The 26977-nt window shown below is 52.0% G+C and overlaps 1 protein-coding gene across 5 annotated transcripts in view; it reads left to right on the forward strand.

Annotated features, from left to right (window-relative positions):
- The first annotated feature begins 5726 nt into the window (after nt 1–5726).
- Asic1 (acid sensing ion channel subunit 1) overlaps nt 5727–26977 on the forward strand; it is a 30222-nt gene continuing 8971 nt past the window's right edge. The window contains exons 1-3 of one of the 5 annotated variants that reach the window (XM_017595126.3): nt 5727–7058; nt 7945–8322; nt 8843–9038. In XM_017595126.3, the coding sequence (XP_017450615.1) occupies nt 7961–8322; nt 8843–9038 (558 nt within the window). In that variant the 5' untranslated portion in view covers nt 5727–7058; nt 7945–7960. Of the gene's footprint in view, nt 7059–7275; nt 7438–7944; nt 8323–8842; nt 9039–26977 lie in introns of those variants that run through there. The other 4 variants (XM_039079937.2, NM_001414903.1, NM_024154.3 and 1 more) reach the window with 4 other exon arrangements.

The raw sequence follows: 26977 nt of genomic DNA on the forward strand, positions 1-26977 counted from the left end.
TCTTCCATAACATTTAGTAAATGCCCAGCACACAAATGTTCAATGTTGTTGGCTCTCTTTACCTTCCCACGGGTACCATTTTGACGATGCCACTTCCTGCTCAAAACCCATCAATGGCTACCCTGCACCCCAAGGTTGATCTAAGTTCCTCCACTTGACCCCACTAAACAGACAAAACTACCGTGTCTTCACCCTCACATCCCCCGTCATCATTTTTTTTCCCAGACTAAAATGCCTTGCCTCTATCTTGTTATCAGTTCACACCAATAATAAAAGCACATCTCAAACACTACATGCTAGAAAGCTTCCCTGGTTCTCACCAGCTCTCCTCCCCCGGGGTGGTTTTTCCTAGCATCACACTCTGTCTTTCAACGAATCAGCTACCCCAGGTATCAGTCATCTCTCCTAGGTGGTTAGCTCCGCGAAGACAGGGCTCACTTCCGATTGTGGGAAGCACAAAGCTGCCTGACCACGCCCCTACATGGAATGGGTGCTCAACTAACAGGTGGTGGGTTCCTCCAGCTCTGGGTAGTTATGCCACATAAGCAGATATAGCAGAAAACCTCGCTGTCCTATGCAGACCGTAAAAAAACCCCAAAATGAAAGGAACCAGAAGTGGGCACGTGCCAGGGCCCACGGGGCAGATGGCAAGGAGCTGGCAGAGCCAGATTCTAAGAGCATGTGGCACTGTCTGCTCAGACCATCAACATTCCCCAGTCAGTCAACGTTCTTTAGACTCTTTTTCAAGACCGATGCTAGACAAGGCAGAAATCAGGACGCTGTCAACTTCCAAAGAGGTATATGCCCAGTGCCCCCAAGTTCTAGATGTCACATACGTGTGCCCACGCGTGTTCCACGTGGGCAGAGAGTTCCAGCTCGCCACAAGCCAGCCTTATGCGTGACGAGACTGAGAGGGCCACCCTACACCCTGTTTCCAAACAGCTCCTCTTTTCTGCGCCAGCGCTGCTGCCTCTGCCGTCTGTTTGCCCCTCGCCTCCTCCTCCCTCTGTTGGGGCTGCCACCGATGATGATGAAATTTGGCTTGCAACACCCTCTTCCTCCGGCTCCTGCAGGCCTGGGAGAGGATTAAGCCGCTGGAGTCTGAAATCGGAAAGATCCCAGCTTCTGCTCCCCGGCACCTCCCCTCGCCCTCTCCCCCTCCCCGCCCATGCAAAACCAGAAAATTAATCTCCCCTTCTGCCTGTGATATGGAGGGCTGCATTACAAGCTGGGCGTCGAGATAAAGCAGAGAGCCGAGGGACGCCAGCCCAGCACAGGGGCCCCCGGGTGGGGCCGGCCGGGGAGATAAGGGCCTCCCAGCCCTATGAATTATTCACCGCCTCTGCCTCTCCCGGCTCGCTGGCCGCCCTGGGCGCTGAGATTGCGCCTTCCACAGGCGCCGGTTAGGGTGGGAGGGGGGCCCGCTGGGAAGGGCAGCGGACTGGAGAAGTCCTGCTAGGTGGTGGAGGATTGTGCCTGGCTAGGAACAGCTCCGAGACCCCAGCGCCCTAAGGACTAACTGATGGAAGGAAAGGAAAACACGCACCCGGGCGCGCGTGCGCGTGCGAGCACACACACATACACGTACACACACATACACACACCCTGCCTAACCCAGCCAGGACTCCCGGAGAATGCTCTTCATTTATGCAATTCCTTAAATGCTGTTTCGACAGCTGCACTGGCCAGGTTCACTCCAGGTCTCTGCATCCCACAGTCAGAAACGCAGTCCCTCCCTCCCCAGGGGGATGCCCTGGTTACTGTGCCCCTACTGCAGGCCAACAAATGAAAGACTTGAGCTTGCATGCCTAGGCCCACCTCATCCAGAGTACTCTCTCCTCTGGAATCAAGGCAACCCCTGCTTCCTCTGGGACACCCCTTGAGAAACAGGTACAAGAGGACCTGTTCCCCAGTAGCTACAGTACCCAATGTAGAGAAAACCAGTCGGTAATAGGGGTAAAAAATAAACCAGGGAAGTTTCTAGGGGTAAGAAAAGCCCCTGGCACCAAGGACCTTCTGTTTCCCTCCATCTCTCACTGCTCAAAGACCCAGACTTTCCTATTCAGGGATCGCTGCCCCTGCTCAATGTCTCTAGCTCTCCTTACCTACCAGGTTCTTCTCCAAGCATCTGCCCTTTTAATCTCTATCTTGCCCCCTCCTCCTTAATGATCTTTCCCTTGAAAAACTGTGACATCCAAAAATGGCATTGCTGACACACAAGTCAGAATGTGTGGCAGGGAGGTGCTCATCTTCTGGCTACCACCCCAGTTTGGAGGGAGGAAGGGGAAAAGAAAGGTTCAGTTAGCTGTGGCTGCACGGATAGGGGCAAGAGCGTGGGGGAAATCACCACCACCTCCTGCCCCGTGTCCCTCCTGCCCCATGTCCTGCCCTGTCCCATGTCCTGCCCTGTCCCATGTCCTACCCTGCCCCATACACCAGCACAAACAAGAGTCCTTGAGCAGACCAGAGAGCCAGGAGTCAGAAGGGCCAGACAAGGGTGCTCCAGGACTATAGGGGCAGACACGGGGACCTGGCGGGCAACCATGAAGCTGCTGACTCCTGTCCCAGATGTGGGGCCTATTATTCAACAGATCCAAGTACGAACAGGACAGGAACCAGGAAGTTGGAAGAAGAAAGGAGAGGAGAGGAGAGGAGAGGAGAATGGGAGGAGGAAGAGTGAGCCTTGACAACAAAGAATGTGGTGACTTGGATGAGGAGAGGAGAGGAATGGGGTCAGAAGGGAGCAGAGCATGAGTTGGAGAGGGTGACAGTGGAAGCAGGCAAGAGGAGCATCTGGACCAGAACACCAAGCCAGCAGGGGGAGAAGGGATGGTCATGGGTGGGGGCACAGAGGGGTGAAGGAGTGCAAGGATGGGTCCCCATCCCCTTCCCCGCTGCCTGCTAATTAACTTCTTAATCGCCTCTGCATTTGCTGAGCCGGCAAAGGAAGTGGATGTGGACAGATTGGGGCGTGCGTGATTTCACGCACGGGGGAGCGAGAAGAGCTGCCTCCCAGTCCCAGGGTGCCTTGCCCCCCCCCTGCCCTCCCCTCTCCCCCACCCATCTCCGACAGGCTGGAGGGTGCTTCTATACATACAGCAGATGGGACCATATGCAAGGAAAGTATCCATGGGGAATTTGCCCCATCAGCCTTTCAAGGGGGATGTTGGTGCTTGGCACTACTGATGGAACACAGACTATTAGCCAGGCACGTGCTGTCTTATCCGCCTAGGCATTAGTCGCATTTTATAGTCTATGGAGAAAAGCGGGATCCAGGTACGCTAAATTTCTATTTTCCTTTTTAAAGATGTATTTATTTTATGTATGTGAGCACACGGTCGCTGTCTTCAGACACACCAGAAGAGGGCATCGAACCTCACTACAGATGGTTGTGAGCCACCACGTGGGTGCTGGGATTTGAACTCAGGACCTCTGGGAGAGCAGCCAGTGCTCTTAACCACTGAGCCATTTCTCCAGCCCTAGACTAGATTTCTTGTCCAGGGCCACACAAAGCTGGTGTTGCAGATGCATCTTGGACTGAAACTTAGGTCAGCAAGATATCAAAACCCTGGGTGGATGGGCCCAGAGAAGCAGACGGAAGCCAAAGGACCTCATCTCAGCCCCTGGATCTCTCAAGTGTCATCTAACCAAGGCTTTGGCACCACAGACTTCCTGGTGAGCAAGACCTTCTCAGGATAAGGACCTCTCCGAGGCACCTCCAGTTCCCGTGCCTTTCACAGCTGACCTTTGTTCTAGAATCCCTCATCAACAAACTCCGCTTTAATGCTGGAGGTCTTGAGGTCTGCCCTTGCTCACCATGTCCCCTGTCGGACACAGGGGAAGCTGCAGGAGATGTTTGTGGCAGTGGAGAGGCTGGGAGGAAGTGGCCCCTCTGCAGATCTCCCTCAGACAACAGCAAGCCACAGAGTGAGGAATTTAGGTTAAGATTAAGCTATAGAGAGGCTAGGGATGGTTGTAATTATATGAATCTTGATTCAGACATACTGAGGCTGAGGAGGCTTAGAGGTCTTAGGAAGCTAGGGTGGGGCTGAAGAGGGGCCAATGGCTAAAAGCTTCACCTGCTCTGCCAGAGAATTCAAGTTCAATTCTCAGCACCCACAGGTCGACTTACATCTATACACTACTTCCGCTCGGGAGACCTAGCGCCCTCTTCTGGCTTCCACAGGCACCAGGCACTCATGTGACACACAGACATTCATTTGAGCAAAACAACCATGTACAGGAAAGAAATAATAATATTTAAAAAATAGTTTGGCCATCCAGCCGGATATGGTGGCTTATACCTTTAATTCCAGCACTCGGAAGGCAGAGGCAGTCAGATCTCTGTGAGTTTGAAGCCTGCCTGGTCTACACCGTAAGTTCCAGACCAACCAGGGCTCCGCAGTGAGACTGTCTCAAAACAAAGCAAAACGTTTGGAGATCTAAGCTCCACCCACTGAGTGTGAGGTTTACTTGATCAGAATTAAACCCATTTGGGTCCATGTGAAAGACTTACCCAACTCCCCGAATTAGGAACTATCATCTCGAAGTCTGAACTGATATGTCTATTCTGGTGGGGGTTTTTTGTTTGTTTGGCTTTTTTTACTTCCAGATCTAAACCAGAATGCCAGTAATATTTGTTATTGAAGATTTACTAATGCAGATCAATGCACTACGCATTTTCCATCAGTAACTCACACAGTCCGTGAAAAACAAGGTGAAATAAATCCAACCTTCATCATACCGACCAGGAAACTGAGGCACATAACGACGGGCCAGTGGTATCTGGTGATGGGATCAGGTTATGGAGCCCAGATACCTGATTCATGCCTTTTATCTTCCCCCAGACTCCTCCTGCGGCTTTTCATTGGCCTCAATCAGTTGTCGCCTGCCTCCACCTCACCTCATCACCTTCCCTCCACCCCCGCTGCTCCCTGCTCCCTCGGTAACATCCCAGGTGATTGAAGCAATTTGCAGCCATTAGAAGAGGCTCCACGTGTCGCTCAGCTTGTGAGGGTTGCAAAGTGGAGGAATTACAGATGTTTCAAGATGGTCCCCACCTCCCCCGAGGACATTGGAAGGCCTGGAACCAGACTAGACCCAGGGCTAGAATCATCACTTAAACCCAGTTTGCGACCCTTCTAGGGTAATTCCTAGTCTTGAATGCCGCCTCCCCCATCACCCTCTGAGTAGAGTTTAAGTGTCTGGGAGAGTGCTGTCACCTAGTGGCTGCCCAGGGGCATGGCAGCCCACCAGCACCGCTTGTGCCGCTGGACAGCTCCCCAGGCTGAATGCAAGATTCTCTCTTTATTTTGGCAGCTTGGAGCTCTGGGTCCTGCTGAATGGACTTCTGTCTCTCCCCAGCCCCAAGCCCCTATCCCTGGAGGTAGGGGGTCTCCAGATTTCTACACTGGCTTCCAGGGTACCTCTCACCAATTCTCATCAACTTCTTCCCTCTGTGCCAGGTTCATTCCTCTAACTCAAACCCAGAACCATGTCCCTAAGACCTGTTTCTCACCCTGAGTCCTTCTCTCAAAGCTTCACCAGCCTGTAAGTGGAGCAAAAGAACTGCTACAGATAGAAATCTGGTCTCACATCACACAGCGCAGGCACACGCATGCGTATGCGCGTACACACACACGCGCGCGCACACACACACACACACACACGCACACACACACACGCACACCATCATCTGACACCATCAGACCTCAACAGCCTCTGTGTTAAGAGCCCCTAATGAGCATCAGCAAATTAACAACTTCCCCTTGATTGCTCCTTCTCTGCTAATTGGATAGGGAGGGCCCCCCCCAAGGCCTCAGAGAAAGGAGGGAGGGAAGGAGAGAGGTGACAGCTACAAGAACAACCCCCAGGTTTCAGGGCCCAGATTTCTGGTCCAGCCTAGAACATACTCCTCCTTGTAGCATTTCTTCATTCTGTACCTTTTTATTCTGTTTTCCCTTTCCCTACTTCTGACCCATTTGCCCTCACTTCTAGCTATGTCTCTTTTCTTCTCTCTGTTTCTCTTTGCTTTATAGGTCGGCCATGGAGGCGCCTGCATACAGGCTGCTTAAGAAATTCACTGGTATACAGATGGGGTCTGGGTGGCCGCAGGTGTTTCATATATGTGCATGTGTGTGGGTCACGTGAAGGTGGGAAGCAGGAATAGGAGCAGGTGAGTGAATGTGTAAACAGGTAAGTGCTTATGTGGGGGTCAGGCTTCAGGGATGGCTGAGTGGCAGGGTAAGACTCTGGTCTGAATGTGTCTGTATCTCCACACAGGCAAGTGCTTGAATCAGTCAAGTGTGACTGTGACTCGGAGTGTGTGTGTGTGTGTATGTGTGTGTGTGTGTGTGGACACGTGTGCATGTGCCACCAGAGGAAGCAGCAGCAAGAGGCAGGAGCTTCGATCTAAAGGAGACGACGTGGGGAGGGGGACGCTGGGGGCAGACACCCTCCTTCCTGCGCGCACACGTGCGCGTACACACACACCATAGTCACACACACATACCATAGTCACACACACACACACACACACACACACACACACACACACGCCACAGGGCCTCGCAAGCGGGGAGCGGGCTCCAGGATCCGAGGCGAGGCAGCTCTGCTGAGAGCGGCGGGAGGAGGCGAGCCAGCGGGGGGAGCCCTCGGTTCCGCTCCCGGGCCGGGGGCCCCCCGCGCACACCGGCCCAGAGACACCCTCGCAGACACTCGTAGGCGCGCACGCGCACCCTTTCCCCTCCTCCTCCCCTCCCGCCGCCTCCCGGCCGGACGATGGATCCCTGCAGATCCCGGGGCTGAGAGCACCGCGCAGCGCCAGCGCGCCGAGCCCGGGGCGGACCGAGCCGAGAGAGCAAGCGCGCGCGGGCGGCAGACCGAGCTGAGCCGAGCCGGCCGGGCGGGCCGCTCCCTGCAGGGCTCTACGCGGGTGCCGCGGCGGCCGGCGGCTCGGGTTCCGGGCCATGAGCCCCTCCGCGGCGCGGCGCTGAGTCCACGGACGGCCTCGCGCCCCAGGACCTGCAGCGGCGGCCGGCTTTCCCCAGCCCCCTCAGGTGGGTTTCCGACCCCGCCGCCTTGGGCCCCGGGCTCCCCGGCGCCCTGAAGCCTAGACTCTGCTCCCCTGTAGCTTTCTCCGGCTTCTGGGGAGGCTCGGCGGATGGGGAGGGGGCGGGGGGCCGAGCCGGGAATCTGACTGCGACGAGAAGCTGGACTGGAGGGGGTGCGTTCGGGGCGGGGACAACTGGCTGTCATAGGGAACCGCGCCCCCCCCTTCGTACATCCACCTCAAGCAGCCTACCATCCCCTCCCAAACACACACACACACACACACACACACACACACACACACACACACACACACACACACACACAGAACCTGCGCCTGTGCCTGTGCCTGTGCCTGTGCCTGTTTGAGAGCTGGAGACACAGAAGGTGAGGATTCAGGCAGGGCCCCTCCCCAGATGTACCCACCTCCGGAGAGGTGGCCCTGATTTAGCTCCTGAGGTGACAGCCTATTCCTGGGGATACCCTTGATCATGAGAAGAGCTCCTGACCCCTGGTTCAGCCCATTATGGGGAGTTTGATCTTGGATGGGGTAGCTGTTCCTGTCCCGGAGGGACCTCACATCTGGAGGGAACTCCCATGCCTGCCTGTGGGTGCACTGGGGTTTCCCTCATTCACTCTAACGGCTGTGTCTGGGGTCTCCCATAGTCTGGGAAGCTTGCAGGCCCTAGCTGACACCCCAAATATTTGAATGGTTATCATCTTGGATGGTCCCTCGGTTGAGCCACCTCTGAAGCCTGCATGTCAGGGAAGTCTTCCCCGAGCTGAGTAGTGACCTCCGGAGAAGGATTTTGGATGGGTATAACTGGAGGGGACCTGTATATGCCTTCATTTCAGGACAATGACAGAGTCTTGTCTCTTCTTTCCTCCCTCCAGGATCCCCTTGGCAAGGATGGAATTGAAGACCGAGGAGGAGGAGGTGGGTGGTGTCCAGCCGGTGAGCATCCAGGCTTTCGCCAGCAGCTCCACGCTGCATGGTCTTGCCCACATCTTCTCCTATGAGCGGCTGTCTCTGAAGCGGGCACTGTGGGCCCTGTGCTTCCTGGGTTCGCTGGCCGTCCTGCTGTGTGTGTGCACTGAGCGTGTGCAGTACTACTTCTGCTATCACCACGTCACCAAGCTTGACGAAGTGGCTGCCTCCCAGCTCACCTTCCCTGCTGTCACACTGTGCAATCTCAATGAGTTCCGCTTTAGCCAAGTCTCCAAGAATGACCTGTACCATGCTGGGGAGCTGCTGGCCCTGCTCAACAACAGGTGGGCAGCTCCTATCCGCCCCTCTGCATGGCTTGTGGAGTAGCAACCTCCTTAGCCCACCAAGAGTCAACCAGCTCTGCCCTCTAGCATCCCCTCAAACCTGCAGCTCACGGCGGAGGAACCGAGATAGCGCTGAGTGCCAGTCACCTACGCACAATCCTTGATTCCAGTGTAGGTCAAAACAGCTCTATCCCCACCCAGCCTGAGCCAGGAGGTATTGGTTCTTTCCCTGGAGAGCGTCGCCTGCCTCCCGGTACTATATCCACCTCGCCTCACTTAGGGGCTGGACCACCTTTAAAGGAGGAGAGGCTGTACCGTCCATAGCTCCTGCCCTACAGATCCTTGGTGTTCTTGCCCTCTATGTGTCAGGCTCTCCCAACACGCCGAGCTCTCCTCTGCCTGTCTATGCCCAGATCTGATCCTCTGGGGGCTCCGAGGGATGCCCACACCCCACCCCAAGTAGGACAAGGGTACCAATGATCATGCTGATCCGTGTACCCCTCACCCCCCCGGGCTCCAGGTATGAGATCCCGGACACACAGATGGCTGATGAAAAGCAGCTAGAGATATTGCAGGACAAGGCCAACTTCCGGAGCTTCAAGCCCAAGCCCTTCAACATGCGTGAATTCTACGACAGAGCGGGGCACGATATTCGAGACATGCTGCTCTCGTGCCACTTCCGTGGGGAGGCCTGCAGCGCTGAAGATTTCAAAGTGGTGAGTGAATCCCTGGTATAGGGTCTGTCACCCTGGTCTCTGGAAGGGGAGGAGGAGACAAGGGAGGAGGAGACAAGGAGCACATTTTATGTTTGCTGTTCTGGGAGAGGAGGCCCGGTGCTCTGGGGTTTGCTTCTGGCAGATGGGGACTTTCTTAGGCACATGGTGCCTCTGTACTGCATGAAGACTCGAGACTCAGCGTTGCATCCATGGTGGCAGGGTAGAAAGGCCGGGTATATACTACACAAACCACCCATGCAGACACTCACATACACGTGGGCACGCTTTACCCCTCCGAGCTTACGCTCTGGGTCGCAGAGGTCAGGGTCAGCAGTGGTAGGTATGCTCCAGTTCTTGTTACCCAATAGCAGGCCTGTAAACTGTCACCTGGGAGCTTGGAAGAAATGAATGACTTTGCCACCCCACATTCCTAACCCAACCAAAGTTGAGCCTGCGTTGGATAAGATCCTCAGGCGATAACTGCATGTCTCAAAGCTGGGACATTAGAAAACTTCCTCAGGAACAGCCACACGGGTCATTCTCTCCACTCGACCCTCACCACAGAAGGCAGGCAGGCAGGCATGCATGCACGCACGCACGCACTAACTCACAGGCCAGGGTAGGTTTTCCCTTGACATAGTCCCACACCCAGAGGCAGAGCGGAAAACGCAGCAATTACAGCTGAACCAGAGGCTCCCTTTGCTTCTGAAAATGGAGATGCCTTCCCTGCAGTTCACACCACACCCTATGGATACAGTGCCCTCTGGCTCATACCACAGGCTCTGGGGAACTGACTTTGACAACTGATATACTAGGTGTTCTTGGGAAAAATCACAGAGATTCCTCAGGGCTAAAAATCACTCATAGCCGGCTGTGGGGTACACACACACATAGCTGTCTATGGGGGGTACACACACAGCTGACTGTGGGGTACACACCTAGCTGGCTGTGGGAGTACACACTTGCAATCCCAGCCCTTGGAAGACTGAGCTTGATTGGGACTTTGAACCATATAGCTAGACCCTGTCTCAAACAAACCAAGACTGTACCCAGATGGGTTGACATGTTGGCCCAGCTGAGAGTCTGAGGAGGGATGAGCAGTTGAGCCCAGGAGTTCAAGACCAGCCTAGGCAACAAAATAAGATTCTAAAATTAAACAAACAAGCAAAATCCTGGATACAGTCCTACAGGCTTGTCTGTAATCCTAGCACTTGAGAAACTGAGGCAAGAGGATTTTGAGTTCAAGGCACACTGCTTGGGCTATAGGGAGGACCTATCTCAAAATTCAAAGAAGAAACACATGCACACGCACACCCACACAAAGGCAAGAAAAACCCTAAAGATCTGGAGTCTACACTCTCTCAATCCCTTTGCTAAATAACCACGTTACTTTACAAATGCACAGACTGAGGAAGCAGCAGAATAATTTGCCTTAGCTCACTAGCTAGCTTGGATAATGACAGATCCAGGATTAGAACCCATGTCTCCTTAGGCACCAATGTACTGTGTTCTTATCTCCAGTATTCCTGACCCTGAAGTTCCCACGTCACTTCACTGTTGACATTGCCCCTCGGAAACCCCTTCTCTTCAGCCTCTTCCTAATTCTCCACTCTCAGTATCTCTCGTGCCTCCCTGACCATTTTCTCTTCAGCCTGCTTGCTTCCTCTTCGCCATAAGCAACAGGGACCCACTTGTTTGTGTGGAGAGGTTAGAGCCCTGGGCATGTTTAACATTTCCTGCCAAGGTTACACAAGGCTTCCCCATCTCTTAAGCTCTGCCTTGCAGTCCTCCCGAGCCTCACCATTACCCCCAGAAGCAAGTACTTCCTCTATTACTTCTGCACAACAGGAAAGTCCTAGATTCCCCAGACCTTGAGCCCAGAGGGTTCCCAGACTCACACACTGTGTTTCCAAGAGAATTAGAACTGTAGAAGAGAGAGAGTAGCTGCCCCTGTCTCAGCCTGTGGAATATACAAACAGAAGGGAGTGCTGGGGAGAAGAGGAACCTGCTGGCATAGCTGGTTTGGAGTGTTGGATGCGGTGGGGGAAGAGCACGGCTCAGAGCAGGGAGACGCTAAGGTAGTAAGTCCATGAAAAGCTTAGTTGGGGGCTGGTAAGATGGCTCAGTGGGTAGAGGTGCTTTCCGCCAAGACCGGTGACCTGAGTTCAACTCCTGAGATCCACATGGTGGAAGAGAAACACCTCCCACAAATTGCCCTCTGCACACACACACACACACACACACACACACACACACACACATGCCACACACAGAGGTAATGAAATGTGATTGGCCTGTATTGTTTGAGGGAGAATTCTAAGTTATCAGCTAGAGATGTGTTTGGTTTGCAGAGTTCTAGAGCAATCTGGTTTCTTTTTTTTTTTTTTTAAAGTATTTTGTTATTTTAATGTGCATGAGTGTTTTCCCATATATGTACGAACATGGGTATGTGGGCACCCTCAGAGGCTAGGGGAAGGGCTGGATCCTCCGGAGTTACAGGCATCGGATGTCAATGTTGGTTCCTCTGAAAGAGCAGCATGGAGCCCCCCCCCCCCGCCCCAAGCCCCAGTGTGAGTTCTTGCTCAGAGGCAGACACACAGGCCAGCGTCCTGAAGACCCAACTGTGGCGCTTCTTGGTTCTGTATTGTCAGGAAAGACTAGAGTTGTTCTGTTTCTGATGTCCAATGCCTGACCCTGAAAGCAGCTGGATCCAGACTCTTCGGCTTTGTCACTGCCGGCAGGGAGGCTGGCCTCACTGCCTCACTGCCAGGTCCCTTCCTCATGAACACTGCCATATCTGCCTGTAGGGGTCTTCAAGTGACAGCTCCTCAGTGCAGAAGGGCCTGGCTGGCCATCCTCTGCATCCTCTGCAGTCCTAAGGGGGCTCACATTCAGTTCCTCTCTCCCAGCTGTATCATTCTCTGCTATGCCTGCAGTAAGTGTCAGGGATGTGGGTCTAGACTAGGCAATGTAGCCCTAAGAAAAAGCATTTGTCCTCAGGGTCAGGGCCAAGAGGAGACTATCCTGGTGTCCCTCAATACCAAGGTGCCTTTATATATATATAAATCTTACTTTGTAGCCCATGTTGGCCTCAAATCCTTCCTGGGATTATAAGTGTGTGACTTATAAAAAGCAGGGAGTCTTAATTGAGGGCCAAGCCTCTGCTCCGTGTTGTTTGTGGGGATCATGTGCGTGGGCATATGTAGACCTCTTTGTGTGTTTTCCAAAGGTGGGCTTCATATAAACAGCAACTGCTCTGCTCATGAGGACTGTTCAGGAAGGCACACAACACAAGGCTACCCCAGTACCCAAAGAGCCGAGCTCTCCCAATAAGCCTTTCCCTCCCTGAGATGTACTTCTGAACCCTGGAGCACAGAGAGTAGATTGCTGCTCAGAACGTGGGGCCTCGGAGGGAGGATGGGGGGAGTGTAGGGCCTGAACCAAGTTAGGAGAAATTATTTTGGAAAATCATTTGGGATCGAGAAAGTCGGGAAGCGGGAGGGGCTATCCCTAGGCAATCTGGTTGGGTAGATATCGGTAGCTCCTTCCTGTGTAGCCAAGAGAGCAAGGAAGGCCCAAGATAAGGCCTCTTCTAAACTGGCCATCTCCCATCCTTCCCAGTGGGGTGCTTGGTTGCCAGAGCAACAAAATCTGAAGCTCCTCTCCTTCCCCACCTTGAGGGCAGCAGCCAGGCCAAGGCAGAGCAGGGTTCCATGGTAGGGGGGAGGGGTGGGGTGGAGGAGGGGGTGGGGTATGGGGGTAGGGGGACTCAGCTGCTGCTAGACTCTGGGAGGGGCTGGGGAGTGAACAGAGTCACAGCTGGTGGCAGCCTCCAGCTGCACCTTATCCATCCCTGGCAGTGGGAGCCGGATGTGGCTGGAATGCTGAACAGCTCCAATGGGAGGAGGGAGGGGGCCTGCAGATGGTTGCCCAATCCGCCCTATGCCAGCCCCTCCAGCTGAGGCCCGGAGCGTTTGCCTAGGGAGAAAGAAGCAGGGATTCATGTCTGCGCCTTGGGAGTGAAAGAAGAAACAGACAGTGGGTGTCCTGGGGGTAGGGGTGCAGTAGGAGCAGAAGTAGGGGTGCAGTACGAAGGGTAATCTTAAGCAGGGTTGGGCACCTGGGGCAGGAATCTATGGGGTGCCCATAAGATTACTCTAGATCCTGAAGCAGGCACAATCCCTTAATGACGGGGTGGAGTGAAGGAGGTAGGCATAGAAGGGGAGAGGCCCTCCTCAGGGTTCTGAAGGGAGACAAGAATATTCTGGAACACCGTGGGGAAGGAGGTGCTAATCTAAGAGGAGGCGAGATCCTGGGGCTCAGACTGGGGACATAGAGGTCATCTAGAAGCTGATGGGACACTTGACTGGCAAGAGTGAGGTACTAAGTCCTACAACAAAAAGGTAAACATTTTTAAACTAAGTAAATCATTATTTAATAAGCAAAAATTTAAAAACAAGTATTTAGAGCCCTGGGACGGCGGCCAATTCTCAAACACCCTTTACTCTCACTGGACTCCACAGAAACTCAGAAGAAACGTCCTTAGGAGACCTTGATCCAAGTGGATTTTTTTTTAAAACATCTATGAATATGCTGCCGTCTTCAGACGTACCAGGAGAGGGCGCCAGATCCCATTACAGATAGTTGTGAGCCCCAATGTGGTTGCTGGGAATTGAACTCTGGAAGAGACGTTACTGCCCTTAACCGCTGAGCCATCTCTTCAGCTCTCAAATAAATTTATTCCTTTCAATTAGGGCAGGAGTGATGAGGAGAGAAAGAGGAGAAAAGGCGGTCCTGATGACCCCACCCAAGGGAGTGTGGACAGGATAAACAAGCACCGGATAAAGAGTCTCCACTCCCCCAAGGAATTCAGACACACCCATCCCGCTCCCCTCCCTGGGAAGAACCGGAGCTGAGATGCAGGGGGAGGAGCTAGGAAGAGCCAATCAGGAACTCCTGCCTGGGACGTACCCGCTCGGAGATTACAGTGTGGGGGAGGAGCTAGGCAGAGCCAATCAAGAACCCAGAGACCCTGGGGAACAGTCTTCTTGCTGTGCCTTCCTTTCCTTTCCCTGCATAGTCTACAATCTTTGGGTAATTTAGCTCCCTTTCTCGCCGCTCCCCCTCCACCTCCCCCACCCTGGCCAGTTCTCCTAGACTGCTATCAGCTAAGAGGCTACTCTAAGCTAATTGATCTTTCTGCTCTTGCCTAAAGTAATAGGGAATTGATGTAAGTAACTAAGTGCCTCTGGGGGCAGAGTCGGAAGTAAGGACTCGGAGGAGTGGATGTCTAGCTAATGCCCAGCCGGCAGCCGGTGGACAGCTCACTGGGTGATGTGCTGCACCCCACTGTGGCCTGGAGAAGAATGCCAGCAGACTGGTTGGGGACATTCTGTTCTGCATACAGGTCACTCCTGGGTGACTTCAACTTTGTGGAGAGCATTTGCGATTATGGAGGGGAAGGTTGGGAATATGGTGAAGAGAAGTGGAGATTGGGAGTGAGGAATTGGGAAAAAGGGGGTGACAGGTTCTGTGATCCACTCCCCTTAGGCAGGCACTTCCAAATGCCAGCTCCTGCCCTGGGGGTGAGGTGTGACAGTGAAAGCCAGACCTCACTCTTGCCCTTGGGGGACCTAGCAAGATCCAGGTAGAATTCTTCCACCTACCTCCTCAGCTAGCTACTCCAAACACCCCAGGGTTACAGCGTGCTCCCACCACCTCCAGGCACAGATGACAGTTCTCGAGAGCCAGGTCTGCTCTGAGTTGTGGCTGCTAAGGCTGCTACCTTCTGGCTGAGAAGAGTCCAGTAAAGGATCCTTGGGTGGGCAAGGGCAAAGTGTACCTATCTGGGATGGAGGGCTAAAGTGAGATTGGGGCATAGTTCTAGGTCCAGTTTCCTGTGAGGAGAGGGGTCGTGCTGAAGTGTTGTCAAGGAGCAGCCCCTGAGGCCTCTGAGGTACTTCTGCCAAGGGTGAGTCTGCGTTTAACAGATGTGCCGAAGTGACTTAGGACATAGGACATCCTTTGTTTGTTTAGTTGGTTTTTGTTTTTGTTTTCTCGTTTTGTTTTTTTCAGACAGGGTTTCTCTGGTTAGCCCTGGCTGTCCTGGAACTTGCTCTATAGATCAGGCTGGCCTCAAACTCAGGTATCTGCCTGCCTCTGCCTCCTCAGTCAGTGCTGGGACTAAAGGATTGGGCAGCCATGCCTAGCCCTGAGGGATACGTCTAAGTGATTGTGAAACTGTCCTACTCCCTTAAAAAGTTGTAACTACAGCGTAGCTGTCTTCAGACACATCAGGAGAAGCCATCGACCCCATTATAGATGATTGTGAGCCACTGTGTGGTTGCTGGAAATTGAACTCAGGACCTCTGGAAGAGCAGTCAGTGCTCTTAACCACTGAGCCATCTCTCCAGCCCCAATTAAGACCTTTTAAGATCCTATGAGTTCTAAGAAAGAGAACTCTTTCCCACCCCCACCATCTGTCAACTGACTGTCTCCGGGGCCCAGGGAGGTTGGGCTGTGCTGTTCAGTGTTGTGTATCTCTAATTGGTAAGCCCCATCAGTATGCCGGGCGAAGAACGTCCCTAAAGGAGAGTTTGCTGCAGTGGCCTGGGCCGTGACAGCAGCCAACCAGACTCCTCACGGTACACCCATTGGGTGTGTGTCCCTAGGGAGCAGCCGCTCCTGTGCACCTCCATTTGCACGTCTGCAGGGGAATGCGGATGTAGTATGTGGATGTGTGTGGTGTGGGAGGGGCCTTTCGTGCGGACAGACCTGCTGTTGCATGAGGAGCCCGTGGCAGCGAATTTCAGTCTTGCTTTGAGATTCTAAATCCCCTTTGTCTGTGCTCATTTAAGCCTCACAGTTATGAGTCTGGAGGAAACCTGCTATCACCATTGCAGAGAACGGGACACTGAGGGTAAGGGATGTTATGTGATTTGCCGGAGACCATGATGGCTTTGTCTTCGGATCTTCCAGGTCCAGGCTCTTGAGGCTTTGGTCACAGGACTGTGTGTGACAGATGAAGCTGCTTTGGGCTCCCCAGCTTCATGTGCTCAGGCGAAGCAATGTAGAGTGGTAGAAAGGGTGCAGAAGCGACCCCAGGAACCCCACCCCACCCCATGAGTGGGCTGAATGTCCAGGTGTCTGTTTTCAGTTGTTCTATCTGTTACTATTGTTATGGAAGGGGCTTCCTTAAGTAGCTCTGTCTGGAACTTGCTCTGTAGACCAGGCTAGCCTAGAATCCCCAGAGATCCACCTGCCTGTGCCAGGGTAAAAGGTGTGCACCACCACCCCATGCCTTTATTTTGTTATTTCATTTTATTTTATCTTATTTTATGGAAACTGTGTAGACCAGGTTGGCCTGGAACTCATAGAGATCCACCTGCCTCTGCCTCCCAAATGTTGGGACCAAAGCCGTATGCTATTCACACCCAGCGACACCTCTGCCTTTTTATTTCACCTTGTTTTCAGTCCCCACAACCCCGAAGGGAGTAGCCCCAGGCGGCCTCACTGTATGGAGAAAGTCACACCCCACAGTGGCACAGCATCAAGTCATCCCACTGTATCCGTGATCAACACCCTTAAGTTGACTTGCAGTGCTACCTGGGAAACACCCAGCCCCTTGTCATCCTGGTCAACTGATCGACCTCCTCAGTCGACCCCGAGCTTCTTGGTTCTGTCTTTCCTAGCTCTTCTTTTTTTTTTTTTTTTGGTTCTTTTTTTCGGAGCTGGGGACCCTTCTTGGTTCTGTCTTTCCTAGCTCTTCTTTTTTTTTTTTTTTTTTTTTGGTTCTTTTTTTCGGAGCTGGGGACCGAACCCAGGGCCTTGCGCTTCCTAGGTAAGCGCTCTACCACTGAGCTAAATCCCCAGCCCCTTTCCTAGCTCTTCTTACACCTCCTCCTGACAGATGACTGTGCTCCCATTTACTAAGGAAACAGAAGCTTCAAACAAGATCTCCCCCCCCCCCCCCGTAGCAACACCCGGAAGGGAGCAGTCATCCTATCTAAAATGGTCTCGACTTACTCTGTTGGGGCCCCTCTACCTGCTAAGGAGCTTCTTAAAACCGTTCCCTCCCCTACAGGACATCTCCACAGAGTGGAGCTGTCCTTGTTGACACTGAAGCATGTGCAGTGTGCTCCACCCTTAAAATACACACCTGAGCCAAGCCCTGTGGTACAGATGTGGCAGCTGTCTACAGGTCAAGACGATCCCTTGAGTCTTGGCTGGGAACCAGCCTGGATCACACAGTAAGACCCCCATCTCAAGAAAATAAACAGGTAGCTATAGCAATAGCTACCGTTCGCTGAGTACTTCCTATGGATCAGTTTTTGGGCTACGATAAAAAACCAAAGCATGTATCTTTCACACCCACGAGCCCTCCATATTTTTTCTTTTCCTTTCTTTTCTTTTCTTTTCTTTTTTTTTTTTTTTTAAGATTTATTTGTATTTAATGTGGGTGGGTGTTTTTCCTCCTCCGTGTGTCTCTGCACCACATGCATGCAGTACCCAATGAGGCCAGAAGAGGGCACTATATTCCCTGGAACCGAAGTTACCAATGGTGGTTAGCAGCCGTGTGGTGGGTGCTGGGACTCAAACCCAGGTCTCTGGAAGAGCGCTGCTTACCCACTGTCTCCCTCCAGCCCCCTCCACACTACTGGGATTCCCTCTGCTATGTTATTAAGAGTGATTTTACGGTTCTCAATACACATTTCCTCAACTCCTGCTTACCCAAGCTGCCTTCTCCCTGATCTGTCTGGCTTTAATTAAAGACCAATGGCGACATTCATGCTGTCAAATCCAGCAAACAACGTGTTTTATTCTTCATCTTCAGTAGCTTTCAAAACTGTTGAGCAAAGCCATGGGTGGTGGCACAGGCCCCAGGCTCTTAGACCAAGCTTCTCAGGGAACTGAGGCAAGAGGATCCCAAGTTCCATGCTGGGCAGGCTTTGTGGTTTCAAAGCCCATGCTATTCCCAGTGAGCTCTCTCTGCCTCATGCTTATATCAAGATGTGAACGCTCAACTCCTACTCCAACACTTGCCCGGGGCCGCCACGTTGACCATGGACTCTAACCTTCTAGAACTGCGAGTCCCAAATTAAACACGTTCTTTTAGAAGTTGCCTTGGTCATGTTGTCTGATCACAGCCAATAGAAAAATAACTAAGACAGACGTCGGTATCAAAAACGGCATTTCCTCTGTGATTTACCCATGGGGGGCTATCGAAGGCTTCAAACACCAGCCTTATCTATTACTGACAAGTACCGTCAGGTCTGCTGGGTCATACAGTCCAAGTGGCAGGACCTATTGAAGAGCCTTCTCCTGCTCTAGGCCCCGCTCAAAGCTAACAGCTTTCCTAACACACCCAGGTGAGGAATGTGCTGGTTCCAGACTCCAAATCCGGCCGCTAAGCTTTGAGCTCCTTTCTTGGAGGTGGGAGAGGCCAGGTGCACTAATTGCCTTTCCCTTAGAAGGAACATCTCTGCCTACCCCACACCACGGGACTCCTAGGAATCTCACTGAGGTAGAAGGCCCTTGAGTTTTGTTGGATTTATTTCCCCGTCCTCTGATGTACGTATGTATTACCAACAAGTCCAAATGGCTGCTGCGTCCTGCCCACCTGGTCCAACTAACATAGTTTCTTTTTTATTGCCAAAATGAGACAACATGACCAGGCAGCTTCTCAAAGAAAGTATTTAATTTAGGTCTCATGATTCCAGGGGGTTAGAGTTCATGACCATCAAAATGGGGAATGTGACAGTAGGCCAGCAGACATGGCGCTGGGGAAGGAGCTAAGAGCTCACATCTTGATCCACAAGCAGGAGGGAATGACGGCTAATTGGGGAAATAGCATGGGCTTTTGAGACGTCAAAGCCCAAGTGGCACACCTCCTCCAACAAGGCCACACCTCCTAATCCTTCCCAAAAAGTTCCACCAACTGAGGACCAAGTATTTGAATACATGAGCCTATGGAAACCATTCTCATTCAAACCACCACAGGGAGGGAGGGCAGGGGACCAACTGAGATGGTAGAGGCTTGCCTAGTGTTTGCATGAAGCCCTGGGTCCTATCTCCAGCCCTGCACAGCTTGCTCCTATACCCTGGAGGTGGAGGCAGGAGTGTCCTTAGTTCAAGGTCATCCTTCCCTACATAATTAGTTCAAAGCCAGCTGGGATAGAAGTGACATCTTGTCTCAAGGGGTGGGGTGGGGTGGGAGGTGGAGAGGTGGGTGGGAATACTGGCACATTCCCGTAATCCCAGCTCTTGGGAGATAGAAGCAGGAAGATCAAGAGTTCATGTTATCCTCAGCTACTTGGCAAGTTCAAGACTAGTGTGCGCTCCAGAAGATGCTGTCTTTAAAACTTGAAGCATAAACCAACAGGATAAACAAACAAAGCATTGTCTGAGGGGCTGGGACAAAGCTCCGTGCTAAAGAGCTTGTCTCCAGGCAGAAGGCTCTGGCTTTGATCCCCAGAGCTGCATCAAAGGACAGCAACAAATTGTTCCCCTGTTTTCTAAACCGTTATGTTTCCTGACCGTCGAGTCTCTCGGCTTAACTGGTATGCCCAGCCGCTTCTGTTTCTTTACCAATTCGGTCCCTTCTATTTGGCTAGTGTGTACCGTCCTCACTCAGGGCTGTGGTTTCATTCTTCTTTTAAATCATAGGGATATAGTTTAAAGGCATAGCTTGAAGGATTTTGCGCTGGGATACCTTACACTGTAACAGTACGTACTGTTGGTCTATACTCTCACGGACACAAAACACCTCCAATACTTGAGGTGAGTGCCATCCCACAGGAGTCTGCGGTTTTTCTTTTTTTCAGAGCTGGGGACCGAACCCAGGGCCTTGCGCTTCCTAGGTAAGCGCTCTACCACTGAGCTAAATCCCCAGCCCCGAGTCTGTGGTTTTTCTAGTGATGAGGCCGAGTTTCACTTCTCTTAAACATCCCGGGCATTGTACTTACCCTCCTCGACGTCTCAGGGTGACCTACTTTTGCTCGTGATCACCCGTGAGTCATGTTGCGATGGGCGTTTCTTTTTCTTTGCTGTGTGCTAACTCATTATATTCATAGAATGCAACTTATTTAGACGTTCTACTACTGCTAGACATTTGGGTTGTCACCGGTTTGGGGCTGTTATAAATAGAGAGGCTGTGAACATTCTTCTTCCTGGTTTTTTGGTTGACACGTGTACTCACTCCTCTTGGGTTTGGGAGTAGGAGCTATGGTTAAGTCATAAGGTAGGATTCTATTTAGCTTCCGTGGACAGTGCCAGATCAGGCCGCTTTTTCTCTCTTCCCATCTTTCTTTTTTAACTCCGTATTCTATTCCTGTGCAGTCACACCTTCGCTCATGACTTTGAATACCATCTACACGGTGCCGGCTCCAGGTCTCAGGCCAGCTCTCTTCTCAGAGCTTCAACTCCAGTGGCCAATTTTCCATTAACGTCTTTACTCAGGGGGCCTCGAAGCTCCTGAAAGCCATCGGGTGCAGAACCAAACTCATATCGTCTTACTTCTCCAACAAGTCCTCTCTCCCTTGAGTGTCTGCTCTGGAGAGAGCCCCACCAGTTCCACAGGCCCTCCCTGACACCTCATCCCCTCATCTGCCTTGACAGACCCTGCCAAGGACTGACAAGATCTGCAGCTTCATTCGTAATCTCTCCTTCTCTCTCCCTCTCTTTCTGTTTTGTTTGTTTGTTTGTTTTTTGAGACGGGGTCTCGTGTTGCCAGGTTAGCCTGAAAGTCACTGTGGATCCAAGAATGGCTTTGAACTGGTCCTCCTGCCTCAGCCTCCCAAGTGCTGGAATTATAGGTGTACACAGCACACCGAGCCAAAACCTAGCTTTGATTATCTCCAATCCTTCAACAGAGAGCGTACATTACTATTGGACCAGGAGTCTTACAAGGCCCGGTGACTTGGTTTCCCTTTTCTCCTTTCTAGCCACATAGCCTCTGTTTAAGCCCTCAGTCTCTTGTTTGAAACACACATGTGGCGGGGCCTGGGGACAGACAGACAGACAGACACCTTACAGGGGGCAGACATGTCAAACCTTACTTCTCAGGAAACTTTACTGATTCCCAGTCTGATTTAGGCTCCCCCGTCCTCCGCCCCAGGAATATTCTCATAACGTTCCTCATAGTTTGATTTGTAAATGTTTTAAATCATAAGTCTGATACGGGCAGGATCCAGCCCACGATTTGTTCCCCAGAAGCGAGGTAGAAAGAAGGCATTTACAGGTAGATGACCTCATTTTAACTGACAGCCCTTTGTTTGTTTGTTTCCTGGCTTGCTTTTGTGCTATTTTTGAACTATTTGCTCTGGCTATCCTAGAACTCACTCTGTAGACCAGGCTGACCTAGAACTCACAGAGATTTGCCTGCCTCTGCCTTTACAAGTGTGCACTATCAGTCCCAACTCCAATATTAGTACTCGCTGCTCATTAGGAGACTTGAATTGGTTTTTGTGGCTCAGCACTGTGTGTGTGTGTATGTGTGTGTGTGTGTGTGTGTGTGTGTTATTTGTGTGTCATGAGTTCATGTATGTGCGTGTGTGTACACATGTGTGTGCATGCATATGTGTACCTGTGTGCATGTGCATTATGTATGTGTTATGCATGTGTGTATATGTATGAGTGTGCATGCATGTGTGTGAGTGTATATGCATGATGTGTACATGTGTGTACATGTGTGTGCATGTGTGTGTGCATGTGTATGTATGTGTGCATGTATGTTATGCATGAATGTATATAAGCACACCTGCTCACGTGTGCCTGTGTAGAAGCCAGAGGTCAGTGCTGGGTGTCCTTGTCCATCTCTACAATGGGCTAGAATAAATTATTCTACTTTGTTACATGCATTTGTATTTTACACGTATGTCTGTGTACCATGGAAAAAGATGTGAAATCCCCAGGAACTGGAATTATAAACAGTTGTGAGTGCCCTGTGGGTGCTGGAATCGGACCCAGGTCCTCTGAGGCGTATCCAGGGCTCTTGCCTGCTGAGCCCCTTCATTTATCTTTGAGACAGATTCTCTCACCGAACCTGAAGCTCATGGATTAGCGAGGACCCAGTTAGCCATTGAGCTCCAGAGAATCCGCCTGTCTCCACCTCCCCAGTGCTGGGATTTTACTAAACATTGCCCAGATGTGGAAGGAGGTGAGATTCAGAAGGGATGCAGAGAAAGTAAGAAAGAACTCAGTTGACACACTTAGCGGTGGGGGAGGACTCGGGGAAGAGGCTCATCCGTGAATGGAAAGCCCTGAGTCATTACTCACTGACTTGTTTTTACTTTATGTATGTGGAGATTTATAGACGAGGTCACCCAGCCTCTGGAATCCATATAAGGACACATGGACAAGAGTGCACACACATATGCACATATATACTACTACATATATACTAGCTCTGGCTGGCCTAGAACTTGTGATGTAGACCAGGCTGGCCTCAGACTCACAGATCTGCAGCCCGACCTCCCGAGTCCTAGGATTGAAGATGTGTGTGTGACCAGGCTGAGCTATTTGTTCATTTTGAAGCAGGGTCTTGTGTGTCTCATGGAGGCCTCAAATTCACTCTGTAGCTGAGATCACCTCCTGGTCCTCCAGCCTCTTCCTCTCAAGTGCTGGGATCACAGCATGTGTGCAGAGGGAATGAATCCAGGAGCTCATTCAGCAAGCACTCCACAGCTGAGCCCCATCCTCAACCCAGGGCCCAGAATGGAGTGTAGGTCTGTGTTTGTGTGCACTTGATCGTCTCCTCATGGGCTGCTGTGTACGTCCACAGCCTGGGTTCCCTGTGTGCATAGTCCCTGTGTGTACACTGTCTCTGTGTGTGCACAGTCTGTGTGTGTGTCCACAACCTGTGTGTGTGCACAGTCTCTCTGTGTATGTCCACAGTCTCTCTGTATATGTCCATAGTCTGTGTGTATCCACAGTCTCTGTATGTGCAGTCTCTGTGTGCACAGTCTGTGTGTGTGCACAGTCTCTGTGTGCAGTCTGTGTATGTACAGTCTGTGTGTGTGTCCATAGTTTGTGTGTGTGCAGTCTCTGTGTATGCACAGTCTGTGTGTGTACACAGTCTCTATGTGCACAGTCTGTGGTGTATCCACAGTCTGTGTGTGTGCACAGTCTCTGTATGTGCAGTCTCTGTGTGCACAGTCTCTGTGTGTGCAGTCTTTGTATGTGCACAGTCTGTGTGTGTGTCTATAGTTTGTGTGTGCACAGTCTGTGTGTGCACAGTCTGTGTGTGCACATTCTGTGTGTGTTCACTGGCCTTCTTACCTTACCATTACTGAAAAACATTGAATGTGCCTTTTTGAATGAAATGAAATTGAAAGGGAATTTGAAGGAATGAGGGGAGAGGGAATGGGGGAGGGAAAGTATAGGGATCTGACTGTGTGCATACTTATGTATGGGTGACCATGTGCATGCATGTGTCTGTGTGTATGTGTGTGCATGTGTGTGAATATGGTAGGAGTATGTGCATCTACATTGGTGTATGTGTGTGCGTGCATCTCCATGCCTGTGTGTTGCTGTATAGGAAGGAGTGCATGGTAGTCTTGGTGTAGGTGTGAGGGGGAGTTATGTCAGCTCAGTGTCCTCTAAAGCTGCTGTCCCTCTTTACAGCCTCCTCTCTGGGGGTAAACTCTCACCCTGAAGCTCCCTCTGCCTTAGTTTCCTCTTGTGAATCTAGGATATCTGAAGGAGGGAGACAGTGCCCTCTAGTGGGCAAGAGGTAAATGGGCAACTAGGGTCAACCACAGCCCGCACCCCTCAAGCCAAAGCCTCTGAAACTGAAGGGCAGCAAAGCAGACCCTGCCAGGCGAGAACTAAAGCCTGGAAGGTAGGAGAATGGCAGGTAGGAGAAAGATGTCCATGAGGCAGCGGACAGAAAGGAAGGGCACCCATGGATTTGTACAAGAGAGGATAACAGTTAAAGGTGACGGATCTCTCCTCATACCCAGACCCTCTTGTGGGTTTTTGTTTTGTACCACATCTCTCTATCTCGTTTGTGTATGGGTGCATTTGAGAGGTTAGAGGACAACGTGTGGACGTCAGTCCTCTCCTCCGGCCACCTAAGTTCTGGGGATCAAACCTAGGTGCAGGCTTGTCCGCAAGTGCCTACCTTTACTGCGGCCACCTTACCCATCCTCTTTGACGTTAGTCTTACCTTCTTTTTCCTTGAGGTAGCCTCTCCGCCTCAACCACTCCCCCTCACGGACTCTGCGTTCACGTCTGAAATGTCCTGTGTAGTGACTGACCCTGAGGCAGCCATCAGAGAAGATATGAATAGGGTATTGAGAAAGGACCAGGGAGCTGGCACGGTGGTGTGGACCCATAAACCCAGCTGCTTGGGAGGTGAGGCAGAAAGACAACTGGAGCCTAGGAGTTAGGGACAGCAACACAGTGAGAGCCTGTCTCTTTAGAAAGATCAGAGGGGAGATAGCTCAGCACTGAGAAGCACGGCTGCTCTTCCAGAGGATGCTTGGCCCCTTCCCAGTGCCCATGTAGCTGCTCTCAACCAGCTTCCGGTGGTCTGGGACTCCAGTTCCAAGGGATCCTCTTCTGACCCTCTTAGTGTGACACACATTGTGGTGCACAGTCACACAGGCAGACAAAAACGCACAGACCTAAATAAAACAACAAATTTTAAAAAAAATGATCAGAGGAAGCAGACATGGTCGTATACCTTTATCTTAGCACATGGGAGGCAGACGCAGCTGGATCTCTGTGATTGACAGGAGAAATGCCAGGCCAGCCTGGGCTACAGAGTGAGACCATGATGATGATGGCGATGATGGTGATGATGGTGGTGGTAGTGATGATGATGTTGATGATAATGATGACAACAACATCAGCATCAGAGGGCCAGCAAGTTGACTCAGCAGGCAAAAGCGGGGATTCAAGCCACTGTGCCCGGCTCCAGGCTTGAATTTGGTTCTGAGAGCCCAATGTGAAAAAGAAAACTGATGTCTAAAAACTGTCTTCCGACCATCACACTCCTCCACTCACATGCATGATAATAATAAATAAAATAAAAGAGATGAGGAAGAAAATGAGGCAGAGCTGAGCAGGAGTCCTGGGCTGTAAGAATGTGAGTGAGCTTAGTGGGCCTGGGAGGGTTGTGGCAGCTGGATGCTGGGCTGGGTGCTAGGCTGGATGTTGGGCTGGATGTTGGACTGGGTGTTAGGCTGGGTGCTAGGCTGGATGCTGGGCTGGGTGCTGGGCTGGGTGCTGGGCTGGGTACTAGGCTGGATGTTGGGCTGGATGTTGGACTGGGTGTTAGGCTGGGTGCTAGGCTGGATGCTGGGCTGGGTGCTGGGCTGGGTGCTGGGCTGGGTGTTAGGCTGGGTGCTAGGCTGGGTGCTGGGCTGGATGCTGGGCTGGGTGCTAGGCTGGGTGCTAGGCTGGATGCTGGGCTGGATGCTGGGCTGGATGCTGGGCTGGGGAGCAGTATAAGTAATGAGAGTACCATGCACAGAGCTATCGGGGAGTGAGCTTTACCATGAGGCACTGAGGAGTTTTAAGCCAGGGGCAGGGAGGTGGGAATGGGCAGGATTGCATAACTGAACTGAAAGTGCAGACATGGGGAGACTGAGAGACTACTAGTTGGGAGACCATCGTTCAGAGGGGAAGAACTGAGACAGTCTAAGGGGAATGGAAGACTGGAGAGGGACTGGGCCGAGGCTTTCTCCTCTTCTGGGGTTCCTTTTACCCAGCTAAGGATAAAGCTGGGCAAGGCTGGAAGCTGCACTCCTGTCAGCTCTTCTAGAACCCAGCACCTGCCCCTCACCCCAACACATCCCAGGTTCTCTCCCACAAACCAGCAGGGAATAGGAAGTCCCTAGTAGACTTGTTCAGCCTAGACCTACTCCTGGCCCTGCTGAGAAAGAGTTAATCTGCTTTGGCCCCCTTCTCTGTCTCTCTGTGTTCCTGTCTGTCTGTCTGTCTGTCTGTCTGTCTCTGTCTCCTCTGTCTCCTCTCTCTCTCTCCATCTCTTTCTTTCCCTCCCCTTCCTCCCTCCCTCTTTCCCTTTCCTCTTCTAGGTCACCTTCTTGGCCCTAGAGACTTGGCTGCTGGCTCAAGTTCCTCAACCAGTGGCCTTGGGTGACCAGAGCACACACCGAGGCCAGGGGCTAGGGTAGGGATTGGTCCATTAAGAGCAGAGGGAGCCTCAGTACTGAGGGGCACATAATGCTAGGGTTTGGGAGGAGCTCTCAAGTTAGTTCCCAACACTGTTCACCTGCCCCAGGCCCTTCTGTTTCCCCACTGGTCACAGTTCCTTCCACCCTCCGGAGGAGAGCCTCTCACATACCCCTTCTAAACTGGCTTTGTTTTGTTTTGTTTTTAGTGGGGAGGACAAACTGTGGAGGCGGTGATAGCATTCTGTTCAGTCAGCAAGCTTTTCCCCTTCAGGAGTCCCTCCCCCAGTGCTGGGAACTGGTCAGACATGAGTCTGTGGTCACTGAGAAACATCTGCTAATGGAACCTGGGCTGCCCCACAAGCCACAAAAAAAACGGGGTGGGGGGATGAGACCTAAGTGTGCTGAGCTTTGGGGAAGGATGAGGACCTAAAATAGAACTGTAGGTTAGGAGGAGAATGGGAGATTGAGACTAGCTGTGGGTCAAGGAATGACAAGGGGTATTGGAGGCTCGGGGAGTAACAAATTAAACTGGGCAGGCAGGGAGTAACAAAGTAAAGGGGGAAGGCATGGGAAGGTAACTAAGTATCAAAGAAATGATAAAAGTAAACAGAGGCTGAGGGTGGGCTAGGAGATGGGGGCGGGGTCATCAATGAAACAACGGAGGGACTGTGAGTGGAGAGGAATTGAGAGAGCCTGCCTGCAGAAGGCCTGAGGCTTGGAGAGCCCAGAACCCGGGCTAGATCAAGTGAGAGTAAAGGGAGCCAGAAAAACTGAGGGACATTGGGGGGGGCTTGGGGG

This window comes from Rattus norvegicus, chromosome 7, assembly GCF_036323735.1.
Source record: "Rattus norvegicus strain BN/NHsdMcwi chromosome 7, GRCr8, whole genome shotgun sequence".
NCBI classification, from domain to species: Eukaryota; Metazoa; Chordata; class Mammalia; order Rodentia; family Muridae; genus Rattus; species Rattus norvegicus.